The following is a 17,045-nucleotide window of genomic DNA, read 5'->3' on the forward strand; positions in this document are numbered from 1 at the left end:
GAGTATTACAACATATCCATCGGAGAGGATTTTGACGTCCCACCCTTTAAAAATGATCGCGGACACACTGCATATGGGAGGTTCACCCAGAATGGAATTTACCACCTCGCTCAATGGAGAAAGCGACATTGGTCTTACACCTGTGAAGAGGAATTAATTCTCCATTGAAAGCGATTGGGAAACATCTGCCCACCCTAAGAAATCTCCTACATCCCTCTCCGGTGCCCTTTTTTTGCGGTTCTTACTGGCCTTTTTGGTTTTTTGGAAGTTAAGAAGTTTTTAAGTCTTCTACATAAATTAATCTCTAATTGATCTCCCAGTTTTTTTTTACCTCAAAGTTTCCATAAAATTGTTTACTTCAAGTTATGCGACTTTGACCCGTTAGGGTGACTAACTGGTTTTTGTTCGGAAGTCGATTTTTTCCCCTCCTCCCCTAAGGGGTGAGCATGCTTGGTTGCACAGATAACGTTGTGCGGCAAGGACTGCTGAAGGGAGAGACCCTAAACTTCTGGTGGGAAGGAAGGAGCCCAGAAGGCAGAGGCAGGAGAGGATCCTGGGAAGAATTTCATTTAATCCCTGCCTCCCTGATTGGTAGATTAGCAAGACCCAGATGTTCCCAATCGCTCAATGGAGAATTACCCTTCACAGGTAAGCACTTTCAATGTATACGCTTTTCTTCAAGGCAAGAGACTAATAGAGGTGGTTTGCCAATGCCTTCCTTGGCAGAGCAACCCTGGTATTCCTTGGTGGTCTCCTATCCGAGTACTAACTGGGGCCAACCCCAGTTAGCTTCTGAGATCTGACAAGATCAGTCTAGCCTGAGCCATCCAGGGCAGGGCAGGGACTCCTTGGTTATAAAAAAAGATGACTTTTAAAGTTAAAAATAATAAAAAGGGAGGAGAGAGTGATGCCTGGACCCAGATTTACCTGGGGCCCTATTTGTGAGCCCCAGGAATAGGGAAATGGTGATGCATTGCTGGTCAGCTTCAGGGCAGTGGTGCGGCTGAGGAATGACTGGGGAAGCCTCTGCCCAAACATAAGCACAAGCTCCCCTGTGGTTTCCTCTTTGGCAAGGCCAATCAGGTGTGGCCTGATGCAAGGGGGTGGGCTGGAGGCAGTGCTGGATTTAGATGAAGAGGGCCTTATGCCACTGCTAAGGCCCCTCCCGATCCCCCGCCCTCACAACTAGGGGAAGATAGGGTCACCAAAATGGGGTCCACTTCAGTGAAGTCCAGGAAGGACAAAATCAGTGCAGAAATCAATGGCCCTTTCCCCACTCACCTTTGCCCGAGGGTTGCTGTGGGCAAAAGACGTTCCGGGGCGCGCAGAATTCCTAAAAAGCGTGCACATTCTGAGCTCTTCCCCAGACCCCAGCTCAGCTCTGTAAGCGGGGAATGGGTAAATCCATGTGCTATGCCATTTCAAAGAAAGCGCCAGGAAGATTCCCAGCAGCGTACGAGGGGCGCGGGAGAGAGGAACAGCGTCGGGGTTGGCTCGTTCTCACCGCCCTAAGAAATGAAGTGGGGAGGTGGCGAAAAGCTGGACCCAGCGCCACTTGAGCCAGGGAGAGTAGCCTTGCGGAGAAGCTTTTAAGGTAAGTGGGGAAAGGGCCAATGTTAGTGTCAGGTTATTGGTTTATGACAGAAAAATTGAGTGTAAGGAAAATTACTGAATGTGTAGAGACTACAGTGCGTTATGACAGCATGTGTAAGGAAGGTCTATAACAGTGTCAAAAATATTATACACCTTGGCCGGAGACCCCTAGAGTTTGAGGCCCTCGGTTCCAGCGCATAGGGGAATCGCCCCCACCTCCCCAAATAAAAAGGAGTCTTCGCCGTGCTGCCAGTCTGCCTTGTGGATATGTAGCTTCAAGAATCACAGCAGCGGCACAACCAGAGATCAAGGAACTGGGCTGGGGGGAGGGGGAGGGGGTTGCCTTACCAATCTCCTGTTTAGTTGACTCTGAGTCTGCAACTTTTCCTTCCACAAGATTTTGCACTAGCTTCTTTCAGTCAGAGGAGTTCGGATGGTGCACAAATATTCTAAGTAAACAAACAATGAAAAGAAAGATTTCTAACTTCCCTTCCTTTACTAAGCCATTAATTTGGTGTTCTCGGGATCTAGAAGTGAAGACTAATGGAAGTTTCTAACCCCCCCACCCCCCCACCCCCCCGGAACCGATGTATTTAGGTATGAAGGTAGCAGCAAAAATTGGGTATATTTTCTTTCTCCAGAGCAATGAGGTTTGTTAACTCTTCACTTAACAGGTAAATGAGAATCTAATACTGAATGTGGAAAATGTTGTACAAGTGACTGAACAAGCTATTGCTGTTCTGAACAAAGAGAAGGAAGAGTTGACATCCCTTTGGACATCATGGAAACTTAACATGAGTCAAGTGAAATCCATCAAAGAACAGTGTGGGAAATTTAATGAGCAATTTAAAACTGTAAGTGAAATCAGTACTTTGATTAATCCTGCATCACTGAATCAATGTTTCCTTGTGATTTTCTTGCTATGGACTGGAGTTCTTAATTATCTTGATTTCTGCCAGGAGATTTCACTTACCAGGCCTAGATCAAAACTATTCCCTTTCTGTAGAAGAGAAATAATTCAAAAGGATAAAATTAGAGTGGCTGAACTTTTCAAAAACTTATTCTGTATTACTAATGATGGCACATTTCTCATAACAGTCTTACATCTCTTACTTCTCTGTGTGTGATGGTACACACATAGATAAGCACTGTAACACAATTACTCTTTGCTCTGAAATAGTAGGAACTTAGAGAGGCAACTTGTGTGTGTGTGTGACTGTTGGCAGAAACAGGTAATTATGATTGTGATTCTGAGATGCCCCTTTGTTGAAGGAGGCCATCTTATAGCTTCCTTGATCCTACTCATTAAGCATATTTGCCTGCTTTGGGAACTGATGATACTTTCCTAATCTGTGCCATACATTCTATCTGTGCTACAATTACTTTGGTTAGAATAACTTCCAGTTGTCTTCCTTCAAACTTCTTTTAATTAATTCCTACAATTAAAAAAAGATTTCTTTGCTGAAATCATCCGTGTTGGGACTTTATAAATAAATCTCTACAACAACAACAACAACCTTTATTAGGCATTTAAAATAGGCTCTAGAGCGTTACCAGACATTTATGAAGTACAAATCAGGAGTACATTCAAAACGCAGACATAAAGACTGTATACAGCAGTATACATTACTTAGAAAGTTCTGTCACTTGCAAAAAAAATTTTGCTACTTTTTCCAAGAGCATGACATCTGTATGGTTTAACAGAAGTTCCACAACAGAACTGTCAGAGTCTCTTTCAGATTTGTCTAGGGCCAGCCTGGGAGAGAAATTACTAATGCCCACATATCTCAGACAGTCAAGAATAATGTGAGCAAGAGTCTCCACTTGGTTTTTACAGTGTGGACAAACCTGATCCTGTAGAGGGATGGATAAGTAACGACCCTTTGTAATGGCCGATGGGAAAGTATTGGATCTGGCCCTTGTGATAATCCATCTCTGTTGGGGTTCAGTTAATAATTCAAGATATTTGGCTATGTGCCCCAGATAAATCTCTACAAAAGTGTACTGCACTGTGTTCCCTGTTCCCATTTGAGTCAACCACACTTGCATCTTATATCAAGTCTAGTGCCTCATTTGGTTACGCAAAGGGGTATTTCACCTAAGTTTAAGGGTTGCTTCTGTCCAATTCCATGGCCAAACATTCCAAGTTACTTGTGTTACCTAGAAAAAAAACCTTCTTTGTTTGTCTACCACTATGCTGCTGGGTATTAAACATTATATCTAGCCTGTATATTCCAAGGGACAAGGGATACTCCTGGGAAGTATATTCCAAGGGACAAAGGATAGCTAGCCTGTATATTCGAAGTGACAAAGGATACTCCTGGAGAAGAATGAGTTTCAGGAGGCTCTAGTACAGTGGTGGCGAACCTATGGCACGGGTGCCAGAGGTGGCACTCAGAGCCCTCTCTGTGGGCATGTGCACACAGAATTCGTCACGTGGGGGGAAAACGCCCCCCCCACACACACACACATCTAGGCTGGCCTGGGCCACTGGACTTGATGTGCGTGAACCTCAGCGAGCAGGGAGGACTCGGCTGGCGGGCTTGGTGCCTGTGCTCCAGGTGGCTGCTGCCCGGGGGGGGGGGGGGCAGAGATGCTAGAGAGGCGCAGAGCGGCGCATGGGGGACTTGCTGGAGGCTACAGCAGGCTGGCCCCTGCTCGAGGGGGTTATTCAGGTTAAATTGCTGTGTTGGCACTTTGCGATAAATAAGTGGGTTTTGGGTTGCCATTTGGGCACTCAGTTTCGAAAAGGTTTGCCATCACTGCTCTAGTAGGACATATTGTAGAAAGTAGGATCTAGATGTGATGTTTCACAGCCATCAGCATAACCGTGGAGGAAACTGGTGGACGAAGAACAAACAGGCTCAGTGGGTTTTAAGAGTGACTTCTGTACACTGTTCTGTGCCTTTTGTTCTAATATTAATCTCAGAGGGCATTAATGTAAGGCCAGTATTTAACCCTTTGGGATCCCCAAGAAGTCACAGAAAAATTATTAGATGTGTCTATTTAATAAAGACTACTGACACTCCATTTGCCCTGTTGCGTTTGGATTGGTCTGGTGACATCATATTTTAGGTGTTGTTCTTCTGTTTTACAGAAGATTCACATTCAAAGGAGTTTAACAGTTTTAACAAACATACATAAATGAAAAGTGGTTTTGTAAGCATTAAGTTGGCATCAGGCATCATGAGCACACTGGGCATTAAGCCCAATTATCTTTTGAGTTTGGCATGATAATAATAATATTGTTGTTGTTGTTGTTATTTATTTCATTTCTATTCTACCCATAGCCAAAGCTCTCTGGTGGTTTCCAACAAATATAAAATAATCAAAATACAGTAAACAAGAGTTTACAAAATTCAGTTTACAAAAATATTATATCAATAAAAGCCATTGACCACAGTTAACAAAAACACAGAATAAAAGATGACCTGATTAAATCTGTTGGGCCCCAAAAACACTGGGAAGATCTTTGAAAGCTTCCTCAGAGAGGTGTCTTAACTAGCTGCTATGGGTTTTCCAGCAAGTTGATTCTAGTCATGAAAGCCATTGACTGTACACAGAGCTGTCTTAACCTGTCAGTGAAAATATGACAAATTTGAGACCTGGGGGGTCACAGCAGGTAGGTTATTTCAGAGACAGGGATGTTAGTCTACAGAAAAAGGCCCACCCTCTAGTTTCTACCCTCTGAACCTTGCAAGGTGTTGGCACCTGAAGAAAGCCACCAGGAAGCAGAGCATAGCGTCCAAGTACATTGAGGCCAAGAGAGGCACTCCGGACAGCTGTTGTGGTCCTAAGCCATGTAGAGCTTTATAAGTTAAAATTAGCACTTTGAATTGGGACCGAAAGCATATGGGCAGTCATTGCAAGTGGGCCAAACCTGGTCTTATGTTTTTGGACCTCAGGGTCCCTGTTAGTAGTCTGGGAGCTGCAATCTGCATAAGCTGCAGCTTCCAAACCATCTTCAAAGGTAGCCCATGTAGACTGCATTTCAGTAATATAACCTGGAGGATTCCCAGAGCATAGATTACTGAAGCCAATCTGTCTCTGTCTAAGTAGGAGTGCAACTGGGCCATGAACCAAAGCTGGCAGAAAGCACTGTTAGGCTGATTCCGCATGGGCCAAAAACATAGGTGTGAAAACGGTGTGAAAACAGTATAAACCCTTTTGCACCATTTTAAACGCTTTCACACCGTTTTCACACTGCTGTTTTTGGCCCATGCGGAATCAGCCTTAGTCACAGAAGCCACTTTAACCTCGAGTGACAAGGATGGATCCAGGAACACCCCCAAGCTGCGAAACTGTTCCTTCAGGGGGAGTGCAGCCCCATCTAGCACAGGTTCAGCGCTTCCCACCCTATCAGAAGAATCACCCATCAGGACCATACCAGTCTTGTCTGGATTGAATCTCAATGTATTAGTTCTCATCCTGTCTGTTATCGAAGCCAGACACCTGTTTAGCACATCCACAATCTCATATGCCAGTGGTGAAAAGGAGACATATAACTGCCTATTCTATATTTGGGGTTTAATAGGCCCAGCAATTTCTAAAAAACCTGAAACAGCTGATTTCCTATATTGGATTTTTTTTGGGTTTTCAAAAAATGCTCAGGTTATTAAACACACCTACCCCCAAATTCCACCTGCCTCCAAATTCAGTGTGTACCTTGAAGGCAGCTGATGGCACAGAGCTGATACCTGTGGAACCCACATCAAGTTTAGAGGCAGGAACGCAAAGCTGAACACTGGACCTAGCCAGGCCAAGTCCAGCGTTCAACTCCACACCACCTCTGCATGTGGAGTTGAATCCTCGGTTTGGCCTGTTCAGGTCCAGCATTTGATTCTGCAGGCTGCCTCTAGGCTCCATGTGACGTTCAAAGGTGGCACTCAGAGTTGAATGTGGAACCTGGTCAGCCAGCAGATAAGTGAGTGAGGAGAGGGAGGGTTCACTTTAAAAAAATGGTGGTGGGGTCAAAACAGCCCCCAAAATGCGAAAGAAATTCAGGATCCTTTTTTGGAATCCCTAATATTGCCACTTTTGGGGGAGGGAGCCCCCCCCCCCCATGAGGTATTTTTGGGGGAGGGGGATTGATTTGGCTTTGCCAAATTGCACACCTCTATCCAAAACTCAAGATGACCTCATTCAGCAGTTTCATGTAGATGTTAATAGCATGGGGGGCAGAATAGACCCTGAGGAACGCAACAGTGGAGAAACCATAGGGCTAAACAATATTCCTGAAGCACCACCTTTTGGAGACAACCCTCCAAGTAGGAGCAGAATCCCTGCAGTGCAGTGGCCCCACTCCCAACTCCACTAGCTACTCCAGAAGAATACCATGGTCAATAGTGTCAAAAGCCACCGAAAGATCCAGGAGTGTCGGCAGGGTTGCTATTCCCCCGGTTGCACTTCCAGCGATCTAGGTTGTTTCCAGGCCAAAACTAGGTCTGTACCCTGATTGAAATGGATGCAGGTTATCAGTTTCATCCAAGAGTGTCTGGGGATGACTGGCAACCACCTTCTCCAGAACCTTGCTCAGAAAAGGGACATTTGCTCTCAGCCTATTGTAGTTCAGATTTTCAAGGTAAGGGCAGGTTTCTCAAGAAGCTGTCTTGCCACTGCCTCTTTAAGGCAGGATAGAACCACTCCCTTTTGCAAAGAGACATTAATGACCACCCTGATCCAGCCAGTTATTTCTCCCTCACTGGCTTTAATAAGCCAGGAGGAACAATGATCTAGAACAGAGGTGGCATGAACCTGTCCAGGCACCTTGTGCATGTCCTTGAGCTGAATCAACTGAAACTCATCCAATAAACTAGACTAGGCTGTGTTCTGGATAGCTCCACTGATTCAATTGTTGTAAGTCTGGAGAATGGAACAAATATTGTTCTGGAAGTGTCCAGTGAGTAGATTATAGCAAGCTAAACGTGGTTCCAAAGTACCGCATATTTAAGCATGTGTCTATAACGAGAGGGTCTATAATTATAATTTCTTCAGTTCATTTAAATTCTATAACTGCCTTTCTGGCCACTACAGCACCCAGAATGTTTACAGTTAGTTTCAGCACCGAAACTGTAGTTTCTTAATCTTTTGGTGAGAATATGTACAGATGAATATTTGGGTTTCCATGCTTGAAAAAGGGGTGGCCTTTCAAGTCCCAAGTGCACACTAAAATAAATATACTTGCATGTTTCTTTTCCTGCTGTAGACCACACAGAGCTTAAACGCTCTCCAAGAGGCACTCCAGTCCGCTACAGCACTTGATCTTGGAAGCAACCTTTCTGTGCTTGTAGAGCTGCAAGATAAATTTAACCAAATGAAACCACAATTTCAGGTGAGAACAGAAATTAAGTATGCCAAGATTTCTTTTCTGAGGACTTGTTCTGGCACATGTGTATTCAAGTCAGTGGAAATATATGCAAGTAGTTGTAAATAATTTCTGCACCAGAGTAGGTTTTGCATTTTGGAGTGGGATACTTTGGATGGGTGCCTGAGTATATGGCTACATTCAGGCTACTCCTTTGGCTACTCCATGTGGCTACTCCTTTGACAGGCACCATGGCTTGCTGCTGTGCTCATGTCCTCCTGAGAGCCAGCGTGATGTAGTGGTTAAGAGCAGGTGGATTCTAATCTGGAGAACTGGGTTTGATTCCCCACTCCTCCACCTGAGTAGCGGAGGCTTATCTGGTGAATCAGATGTGTTTCCGACCTCCTACATTCCTGCTGGGTGACCTTGGGCTAATCACAGTTCTTCGGAAATCTCTCTGCCCCACCTACCTCATAAGGTGTCTCTTGTGGGGACAGGAAGGGAAAGGAACTTGTAGGCCACCTTGAGTCTCCTTACAGGAGAGAAAGGTGGGGTATAAATCCAAAATCTCCTTCCTCCCTCCCTCCCTCCCTCCCTCCCTCCCTCCCTCCTTCCTTCCTTCCTTCCTTCCTTCCTTCCTTCCTTCCTTCCTTCCTTCCTTCCTTCCTTCCTTCCTTCCTTCCCTACTTCCCTACTTCCTTCCTTCCTTCCTTCCTTCCTTCCTTCCTTCCTTCCTTACTTTTTTGGTGGAGTCCTGCTGAAAGCCTTCTTCCTTTTGGAGCTTTCGGTCAAGTTCCATCATGACATGACATGACATGAGAGGGGCCATGGATTAGACACAGGGGTGTCAAACTCACGGCCCTCCAGATGTTCATGAACTACAATTCCCATCAGTCCCTCTTAATATGAGCATTGGCTTTACTGGCAAGGGCTGATGGGAGTTCATGAACCTCTGGAGGGCCGCGAGTTTGGCACCTGTGGATTAGAGCATCTACTTGGCATGTAGAAAATCCCAGGTTCAATCCCTGGCATCTGCTGTTGAAAGGATCAGGTAGGAGGTGATATTAAAGTCTTCTACCTGAGTCCCTGGAGAGCCCCTGCCAGTCTAAGTAGACAATACTAAGCTTGAAAGACCAATGGTCTTATTAGGCATAAGGGAATTTCATGTGTCCACGTGACATTCCAATGTAGGTGCCAGAGCAAATAGGAGAAAACTGTAATTTGGTTGCTCCCAAAGACTGATGATTCTAAGATGTGGCCAGGATTGCCAGGTCCCCCCTGGCCTCCCAGCAGGGGCTGAGTTGCTATGGGAGACTCCTGTTGCTATGGGAAACTTCTGGAGATTTGGTGATAGAGCCTGGGGAGGACAGAAATCTCAGTCTGCCCTCCAAAAAGCATTCATTTTCTCAGGGAACAAATCATTTTAATCTGGAATTGAGGTGTAATTCTGGGGGATCTGCAGCTCCCACCTGCACACTGGCGTCCTTAGCTGTGGTTTTAGCCCTGACCATCTGTTGTTTCTTTAGGATACACAGGCCAGGTGGGCAACTATCTGTTTAAGATGAAGGCAACAGGTGAGGAAGAACCACAGGAAAACAAGCCTTTATAAATAGGATCGGGGAGCTCAGCTCTAGAGATGGTGACTCACAAGGAATGAGTACATTGTAATACCAAGCTCACAAAATTGTAACGATGTATGTTCCCAGTTGTCTGGCTTCTCAGGCGACTGTTCACTTATGATTTAGAGATGGAAAACAAAAACAAAGCAGGCTGCATTTTGTTTGGACTGGCGACCTAGCATATTTGCCATTCCTAGTCTGAGTAACCTTGTTGTCTCTGATTTGTTAGCAACTTAACGCTGAAGTGGAGTATACATTAAAGTTATCAGAACAACTGAGTTCAAAAGGAGTCCCTGACATGGAAAAGTCTGAGAAAGTAAGTGAGCTCATACATCTCCACAAGGAGATAAAGGAAAGGATTGAAACATATGATGAATTTTTCAACAAGACAGTGAAGTTCCATTATGCAAAAGAACAAGTGAGTATAATTGTATTTAACTTTACGGAAGTACATTCTCACTGCAACTGTGCATATGTGTCTGCCATACTTATAAACAAGACCACAGTATTTTGAAAAGTAACCCTATGTCTGTAATAATTGTGCTTTAATATAGTTTGTTCTAAATCCTGATTACAATCTAGATCTGATTTAAATCCAGATTAAAAACCTGAAGAGTATGTCCTGAACCTATTTCGGATGATCTGGGAGTGTAAAATGGAGCAGTAAAAGTGTGTTTATTTTTGACATGTCATTTTTCCAGCTTGAAAGTCTCATAAAATCTGGAGGATTGGAGGTCCCAGAAATTAAAGAGGTGCCCAGTGACACACCCCACGTTAAGACTCACTTGAACAATGCTCAAGAGAAACACGCTCGTATCAGGCAGTTGTACAAACTGGCACTCACTCTTGGAATGGACATAATTTCAACAGTGCAACATCCAGTAAGTCAATATTATAACCTGTCAAGGAGTGGAACAAACTGAGAAGAATGACAGACATGACCTTTGCCTTTCCTGCATTAGACTGGACTGGGATATTGACAATTATAATGGACCCTGGATCATTTATGGGTTTTTGGATTTTGTAAGGGATTTGGGTTGAGGTTTTTTTTTTTGCTTTTTTGGTATTGTGGGATGTAGTCTGGGCTGCAACTGTGCTGTGATTGAAAGCAACATCCTTAAATGTATTACTGTTGAGTTGGATCCCCAGCCTAAACTACCTCTCAGGGCTGCTGCTGTAAGGCTAAAATCAGGGGCAGTAGGGCGATGTTGTAAGTTGCTTCAGATCCCCATTGGGGATCTACTATCAATAAATAGTTTAAATACCTTCAAAGACTTGACGAGATGTAATTCAGGCCTAGTTTGCCAGCTTTTGGGGGGATGGGATGGGCAAACATAATCTAAAGTATCTTTAACTTAAATTATTATTTTTTAAAAAACCAGTTAAAATAGTATTCCAGAGCAAGTTGCAGATCCAAATGATCATTGTCTCATCTTGATTTCTGCATCTCATTCCAGAATCCCTTTAATGTTTCTGTAAAGAACCTGCGACAGCAGCTGGAGGCACTTGAGTCTGACAGTGCTAGCTGGGGTTTCAAAGCGGATAAGTATGAGGAAGACCTGTCACACGTTCTCCATTTCTGCACCACGAGAGATGAGATTCATGAGGTCTGGTGAAAAGAAGCACATTAAATGATTAAAAACTGTCGTGCCCTTTGACTTCTTGTTATTCAACAGCCCTCTTAGGTTCCTTTTCAGTTAAGCTTCTGGGTTCATAATCCAGGTAAAAGACAATCTGTGTGCCTCTCTAATTCAGTAGCAAGGGTGTACCGCCCAGGGGGACATATGGGTCAAATGTCCCCGGGCTGCGGCCATTTAGTCACGTGGTGGGGGAGAAAATTGTCCCCCCACGCACACCTCTCGCTCTTCCCCCTGGGTCCATACACGGACTTCAAGACCTGGTGCAAAAAAAGTTGTTGGGTCATGGTGGGGGAGGGCAGCTGCCCATATGGGGTGGGGGGCAGGGGCAGGATTTGCACCGGGCTACATTTTTCCTAGATGCGCCTCTGTTCAGTAGTCAGCAGTTTTACAGACCTTTATATTCTTTGTTAAAAGGATTGGAAATTGACACATCTACACAGAGCCAATCTATACACACAGTGAGGTGATAGAGATCTGAATGGTATCATTTCAGACCATCACAACTCCCTACACGTCATTGACTAGGTACTTCAGGTATTTTGGTACATTCAATGAGAACTTTTTACATGGCGGAGAATCCACAATTTGACACAGATATTTGCACTGAAATAGTATTTTATGTATGGTGTTAACTAGCCTTGGACACTAATACAAAATATTGGTAAATTTCAGGTTTGGATTTTTTTTTAACCCAGGATTTTTCGGTAAAGCCAGATAACACCAATATCCATCGGTTTTATTCAGCTGTTACTGAAAATATTTGGGTTAAAATCTCTCTCCCTGCCCCACTATTTACCAAGCTTTAGGGGGCTTTGGAAATGGTGAGGGACCTGCCCCCGCTGGTGCTTTCCCCAGAGGGCTTGGAAAGCAAGGGTGGGATCAAATGGTCTCTCCCCCTGCCGCTGCTTTTCAAGCCTGCTAGGGTTTGAAAAGCAGGACGGGTGAGCAGCACTTCATGCGGAGCTGATCTAGCTCAGCCTCACCTGCAAGAGCAGGCCTCGCCCCACCCCCAAAAAATATTTAGCTTTTTAAATCTCCCTCCCCTCTGCCACCATTTCCCAAGTCCAGGTGAATGAGGGGTGGAGGGAGAGAGAGATCTTTCAGCGCTCAGTCAGTACCGCATGCGGGATCTGTCTCCCGCCAGCGCTTTTCAAGCTGTGTGGGGCCTGGAAAGTAGGGGCAGGGGAGCGATCCTGCATGGGGGCTGAGCTAGCTCCGTTCTGCATGCAGGATCGGGCTGTCTCTCCTGCCCCTACTTTCCAAGCCCTGCAGGGGAGAGAGATATCCCTCCCCTCCCTTGCATGCCACCCACCCTCCCTCCACTAGGGTGGATGGGTGGGCCATGTCCAGACCCCCTCACCTTCCCTCCCTTGCACGCCATCCCTCATTCCCTCCTCTCCCTTTCCCTAGGGTGGCACTGAGCTTGTTCAGTGCTGCATGGAGATCTCTCTCTCCCTCCACCCCTCAGCTGGCTCCCAAACCTACCTGGACTTGGGGAATGGCAATGGAGGGGAGGGAGATTGAAAAAACTGATTATTTGGCTTTTCCAGCCCCAGATGTATCTGGCTTTTCGAATGCATCTCATTCTTTTATCAGTAAAACTCCAAAAAAAGCTGATATGGATTTCTTCACTTTTTTCTGTAATTTAGGTTTACCGAATCCCCAAGTCTAACAATAATTCTAAACTGTCCCTTTTTGGGGTATAATTGAAAACATTGATTTCACATAAAGTGCATTAAATATATCTTTACTTTCTGTTTAACTTTACAAGAAGAAAATAATATCTGGGATCCACAAATTAAAAAAAAATCTAATTTAGTTATGCCAACTTGATTTTGGGGGGCAGGTTGGGATGGCGGAATTTCCTCCACGTTGTAACACAAATCACTTTGAAAATTCCCTCTGTTTCAAAAGGGATTTGCCGTGAGGGACTGTTATTCGGGAAACACAGACCGAAAATCTCATTTAAGTGCAAAGAGGTAGAAGAATATTTTTGTAGATCCCAGACAATATTTAAAACACAGGTGGTTACTTAGATATACCAATGACTTAATTTTTGCTTAGCTCTCCATTGATTAGAAACCTCTCTGTCTAGAAACCTCCAGAGGAAGTCTGCATGTCTTGTGACCAGATCCTAAGAGAATATTTCACACGTTATCAAACTAACGTTGTTTTTCTGAATCCGAACAATTCTGCCCGTCTTGCCTACGTACACCTCCAAGGGCCATGAGAACATTTTGCTATTTCACCTGTGCTGATCAGTCTGCTAGCTGTCAGCTGGCCTCTTGCCCTCAGTAGGAGCCTGAATTAGACCAACAGTCTCACCTGCTTGTTAGTTCTGAGGCCTTCAAGAGTCAAAACTATGTATGGTGGTGAACAGGTCTCCCATATGTTTTCAGAGAATAAATAGCAACTGCACTGGGAGCAGGAGGAGGGGTGGATTGAAATTGGAGGGTGCCTGCATCTCTGTAACATTTTAAAAAATCCAGTCCTTTCTAGCAGGAATTCAAGGCAGCACGTATAGTTGTCTCCTATACAGTGGTGTACCGCGCCTAAATGGCACCCAGGGGCATGACTACCTCCCTGTCCCCCCTGGCTCCCCGCACTCCACAAGGAGCAGCAGTGGCGTAGGTTAAGAGCTCCTGTATCTAATCTGGAGGAACCAGGTTTGATTCCCAGCTCTGCCGCCTGAGCTGTGGAGGCTTATCTGGAGAATTCAGATTAGCCTGTACACTCCCACACACGCCAGCTGGGTGACCTTGGGCTAGTCACAGCTTCTCGGAGCTCTCTCAGCCCCACCTACCTCACAGGGTGTTTGTTGTGAGGGGGGAAGGGCAAGGAGATTGTAAGCCCCTTTGAGTCTCCTGCAGGAGAGAAAGGGGGGATATAAATCTAAACTCTTCTTCTTCTTCTTCTTATTGGAGCCAGCAGGGAGAACAGGGCTCAGGGGCGGCTCATACGGGCATCACAGCCCAGGGCCTCCCCACGTGACCCCCCCCCCCACGTGACCAAACGGCGTGCGCCTGGTACATCCTTGCTCCTATATTTTGTCCTCACAACTCTGTGAGGTAGCTTAGGCTGAGAGAGAATGACAAGGCTGAGAGAAAAGGCTGAAAGGGAAGGCTAATGGCTGCCCAATGAACTTGATGGCAAGTAAGAACTTGAAGCCGGGCTTTCCAGCTCTGAGACTTTAACCTCTATGGCCCCTTCCGCACATGCAGAATATTTCACTTTCAATCCACTTTCACAATTGTTTGCAAGTGGATTTTGCTGTCACACAGCAAAATCTAGTTGCAAAGTGCATTGAAAGTGGATTGAAAGTGCATTATTCCGCATGCGCGGAAGGGGCCTAAACTCATGCTGGTACTCTTCTCCTGTGGGGATAATAGCAGGTCAGAGAAGTGGGGGGGGGGGGGGCATTGAGCTCAGGAAAGTAGTGGGGGAGGGATTCCAGTCTCCAGATGAGACATAAATGGGGATCCACTGGAATTACACCTCCTCAGGGTTAAAGCTCCCTTTCTCCAACCCTGAATCAGGTCTCCATGTATCCGCTTTTTAAAATTCTTTTTAAAAAATGGGAGAACTGTTCCTGGAGCTCTTGACATTTTGTCTAGTTTGAACCAAGGGAACATGATAGGTCAGGGTTAGCTGACTTTTCATTCAAAGAAAGTGTGAAACTGACTGTTTTACTGTCTCATTGATTTAATCTCATGTCCACAAGGGATTTTTTTCTTCTTGAGGGAATTTGCACATGCAAGCAAACAAAAAGCCCCTCATCCCCACCTCTGTCATAATAAAAGACAGCACAGAATTGCTTCAGTTGTGCTGGCTTTTTTTACAGTTTCAATATCTAGTCCTCCGACAATGCAGAAATGCCAGTATGCCTGCCTTTAAATTGATAGATAGGCTTGCTTGAACTCAGAATACTGTTTTTGTTTTGTTTTTAAATTGACGCCTGAATTGTTGTTAAATTGATGTCTCCCTATTGCAGAAACAGTGCAAATACACAAAAAGTGACATTGCGCTGCCACCGGAGCAATATTATGTTACTTTGATGGAAAAGTTTATAAGTCCCAGGACTAAACTGTAAAGCGTGAAAGTTTAAAAGTGTCTGACAAATTGCTGCTAGCTAAGGACTGGTGTGAGTAAAATGAAAGAAAAAAATGTACAGGACCCTTTCACTAAGACTTCACTTGGAGCAGTGGTTCTCAACCTGGGGGTCGCGACCCCTTTGGGGGCCGAACGACCCTTTCACAGGGGTCACCTAAGACCATCGGAAAACGGTCTTTTATATTTTATATATACCAATTTTATGGTTGGGGGTCACCACAACATGAGGAACTGTATTAAAGGGTCATGGCATTAGGAAGGTTGAGAACCACTGACTTAGAGGGCCTTTCCCCACTTTTCCCTCTACCACTGTTGCTGCGTGCTACTCACTGCGCGCGTCATTTCTGGCACGCGCCCTGGCTTCCCCACGACCCTGCACTCTGCGCGGGGTCGTCAAAAGGCGCCGTTTTCTCCAGTGCCAGGAATGACGCGTGCTGAGGGGGCACGACAGCTGCAGCGTCGGGGCGGCTGCGTTGTCGCCGCCCTTGTAGTGGGGAGTGCCCCGGGACCCCGCGCTACTTGGCCCGAGTAGCGCGCAGCAGAAGGTAAGTGGGGAAAGGCCCAGAGTCAAACTGGGGGTGGGGGTGGGGATTCCATGAGCAAATCTTGTTTTTCAAAAATTTAGCTATAAGACACATGAAGCACAGGTGCCTATTGGGACTGTGGCATGTGGCAACCTGAGTTTCAGTCTTCTCCCCACCCACTGTTTTTTTTCCAATTTGCTCTAAGAATCTGCTGTTAGCTGTATTGGAGAAAATGTATGGGTCCCCATCTCTGTGTTTTCCCAGTGGAGCATAATGTATTTTCCTGTGGTGATTTCAGGTAAAGAAAATGGTGTGAGCTGGAAGACTTAAAACCCCTTACCTTGTGCCAAAGCCCCCATGGAACTTGGACCTTAACATATTTGATGCTTTGATTTGTAAAAAAAAAAAAGTGAGGGCACTTCACAGAACTTCCAATCTCTTCTCTGGGTTGGACTTAACCTAAATTAGCATTTGTGCAGAGCAAACAACCAGAAAGGATGTATTGTCGAAGGCTTTTACGGCCAGATTCAACTGGTTCTAGTGGGTTTTCTGGGCTGTGTGGCCGTGGTCTGGTGGATCTTGTTCCTAACGTTTCACTTGCATCTGTGGCTGGCATCTTCAGAGGTGTATCACAGAGGGAAATCACAGAGGGACACAGTGTGTAACAGACTTCCCTCTGTGATACACCTCTGAAGATGCCAGCCACAGATGCAGGTGAAACGTTAGGAACAAGATCCACCAGACCACGGCCACACAGCCCGGAAAACCCAACAGAACCAAGAGAAGGGATGGATTTTAACCAATTTTTAAATTAATTTAACAGAGGCGTATCTAGGGAAAATGTAGCCCAGTGCAAAATCTGAGTTTTCCACACACCCCTATATGGGTGGCCGCCCTCTCCCACCATGACCACACAACTTTTTTTGTACCAGGTCTTGAAATCAGTGTATGGATCCGGGGGATAAGGAGGAGGGGTGTGGGGGTGATTTTCCACCCACATGTGACTAAATGGCAACATTTGACCCCTGGGCGGTACACCCCTGTCATTTAGTAATAATCAGGGAGATGTCTTTAGTATAATTATGTAATTCATTGAGTGGATTTATTATAAAGAGTTCCCCAACTGATATCTGCTTTATTCCCCTTGTTGCCCTCTAAACTTTTTCAGTAAGTATGTGAGTTGGAGGATGGCATTGTAAGGCAGGGTTTGGTATCAGCTTCCCTCATTCAAATAAAAGGGGTTTCCATTGGAGGA

At 45.3% G+C, this 17,045-nt stretch overlaps 1 protein-coding gene across 7 annotated transcripts in view; it reads left to right on the plus strand.

The window, feature by feature from the left end:
* Positions 1 to 17,045, plus strand: part of CCDC141 (coiled-coil domain containing 141) — a 191,334-nt gene that overhangs the window by 134,664 nt on the left and 39,625 nt on the right. For all 7 annotated transcript variants that reach the window (XR_007243634.1, XM_048486091.1, XM_048486086.1 and 4 more), the window contains 5 exons: positions 2,268 to 2,447; positions 7,799 to 7,924; positions 9,746 to 9,934; positions 10,218 to 10,397; positions 10,974 to 11,123. Coding sequence is in view for 6 of the 7 variants with exons in the window: in XM_048486091.1 (XP_048342048.1) it covers positions 2,268 to 2,447; positions 7,799 to 7,924; positions 9,746 to 9,934; positions 10,218 to 10,397; positions 10,974 to 11,123 (825 nt within the window). In the remaining variant the exon portion in view is untranslated. The remainder of the gene's footprint in view (positions 1 to 2,267; positions 2,448 to 7,798; positions 7,925 to 9,745; positions 9,935 to 10,217; positions 10,398 to 10,973; positions 11,124 to 17,045) is intronic.

Source organism: Sphaerodactylus townsendi, linkage group LG02, assembly GCF_021028975.2.
Source record: "Sphaerodactylus townsendi isolate TG3544 linkage group LG02, MPM_Stown_v2.3, whole genome shotgun sequence".
Lineage (NCBI taxonomy): Eukaryota > Metazoa > Chordata > Lepidosauria > Squamata > Sphaerodactylidae > Sphaerodactylus > Sphaerodactylus townsendi.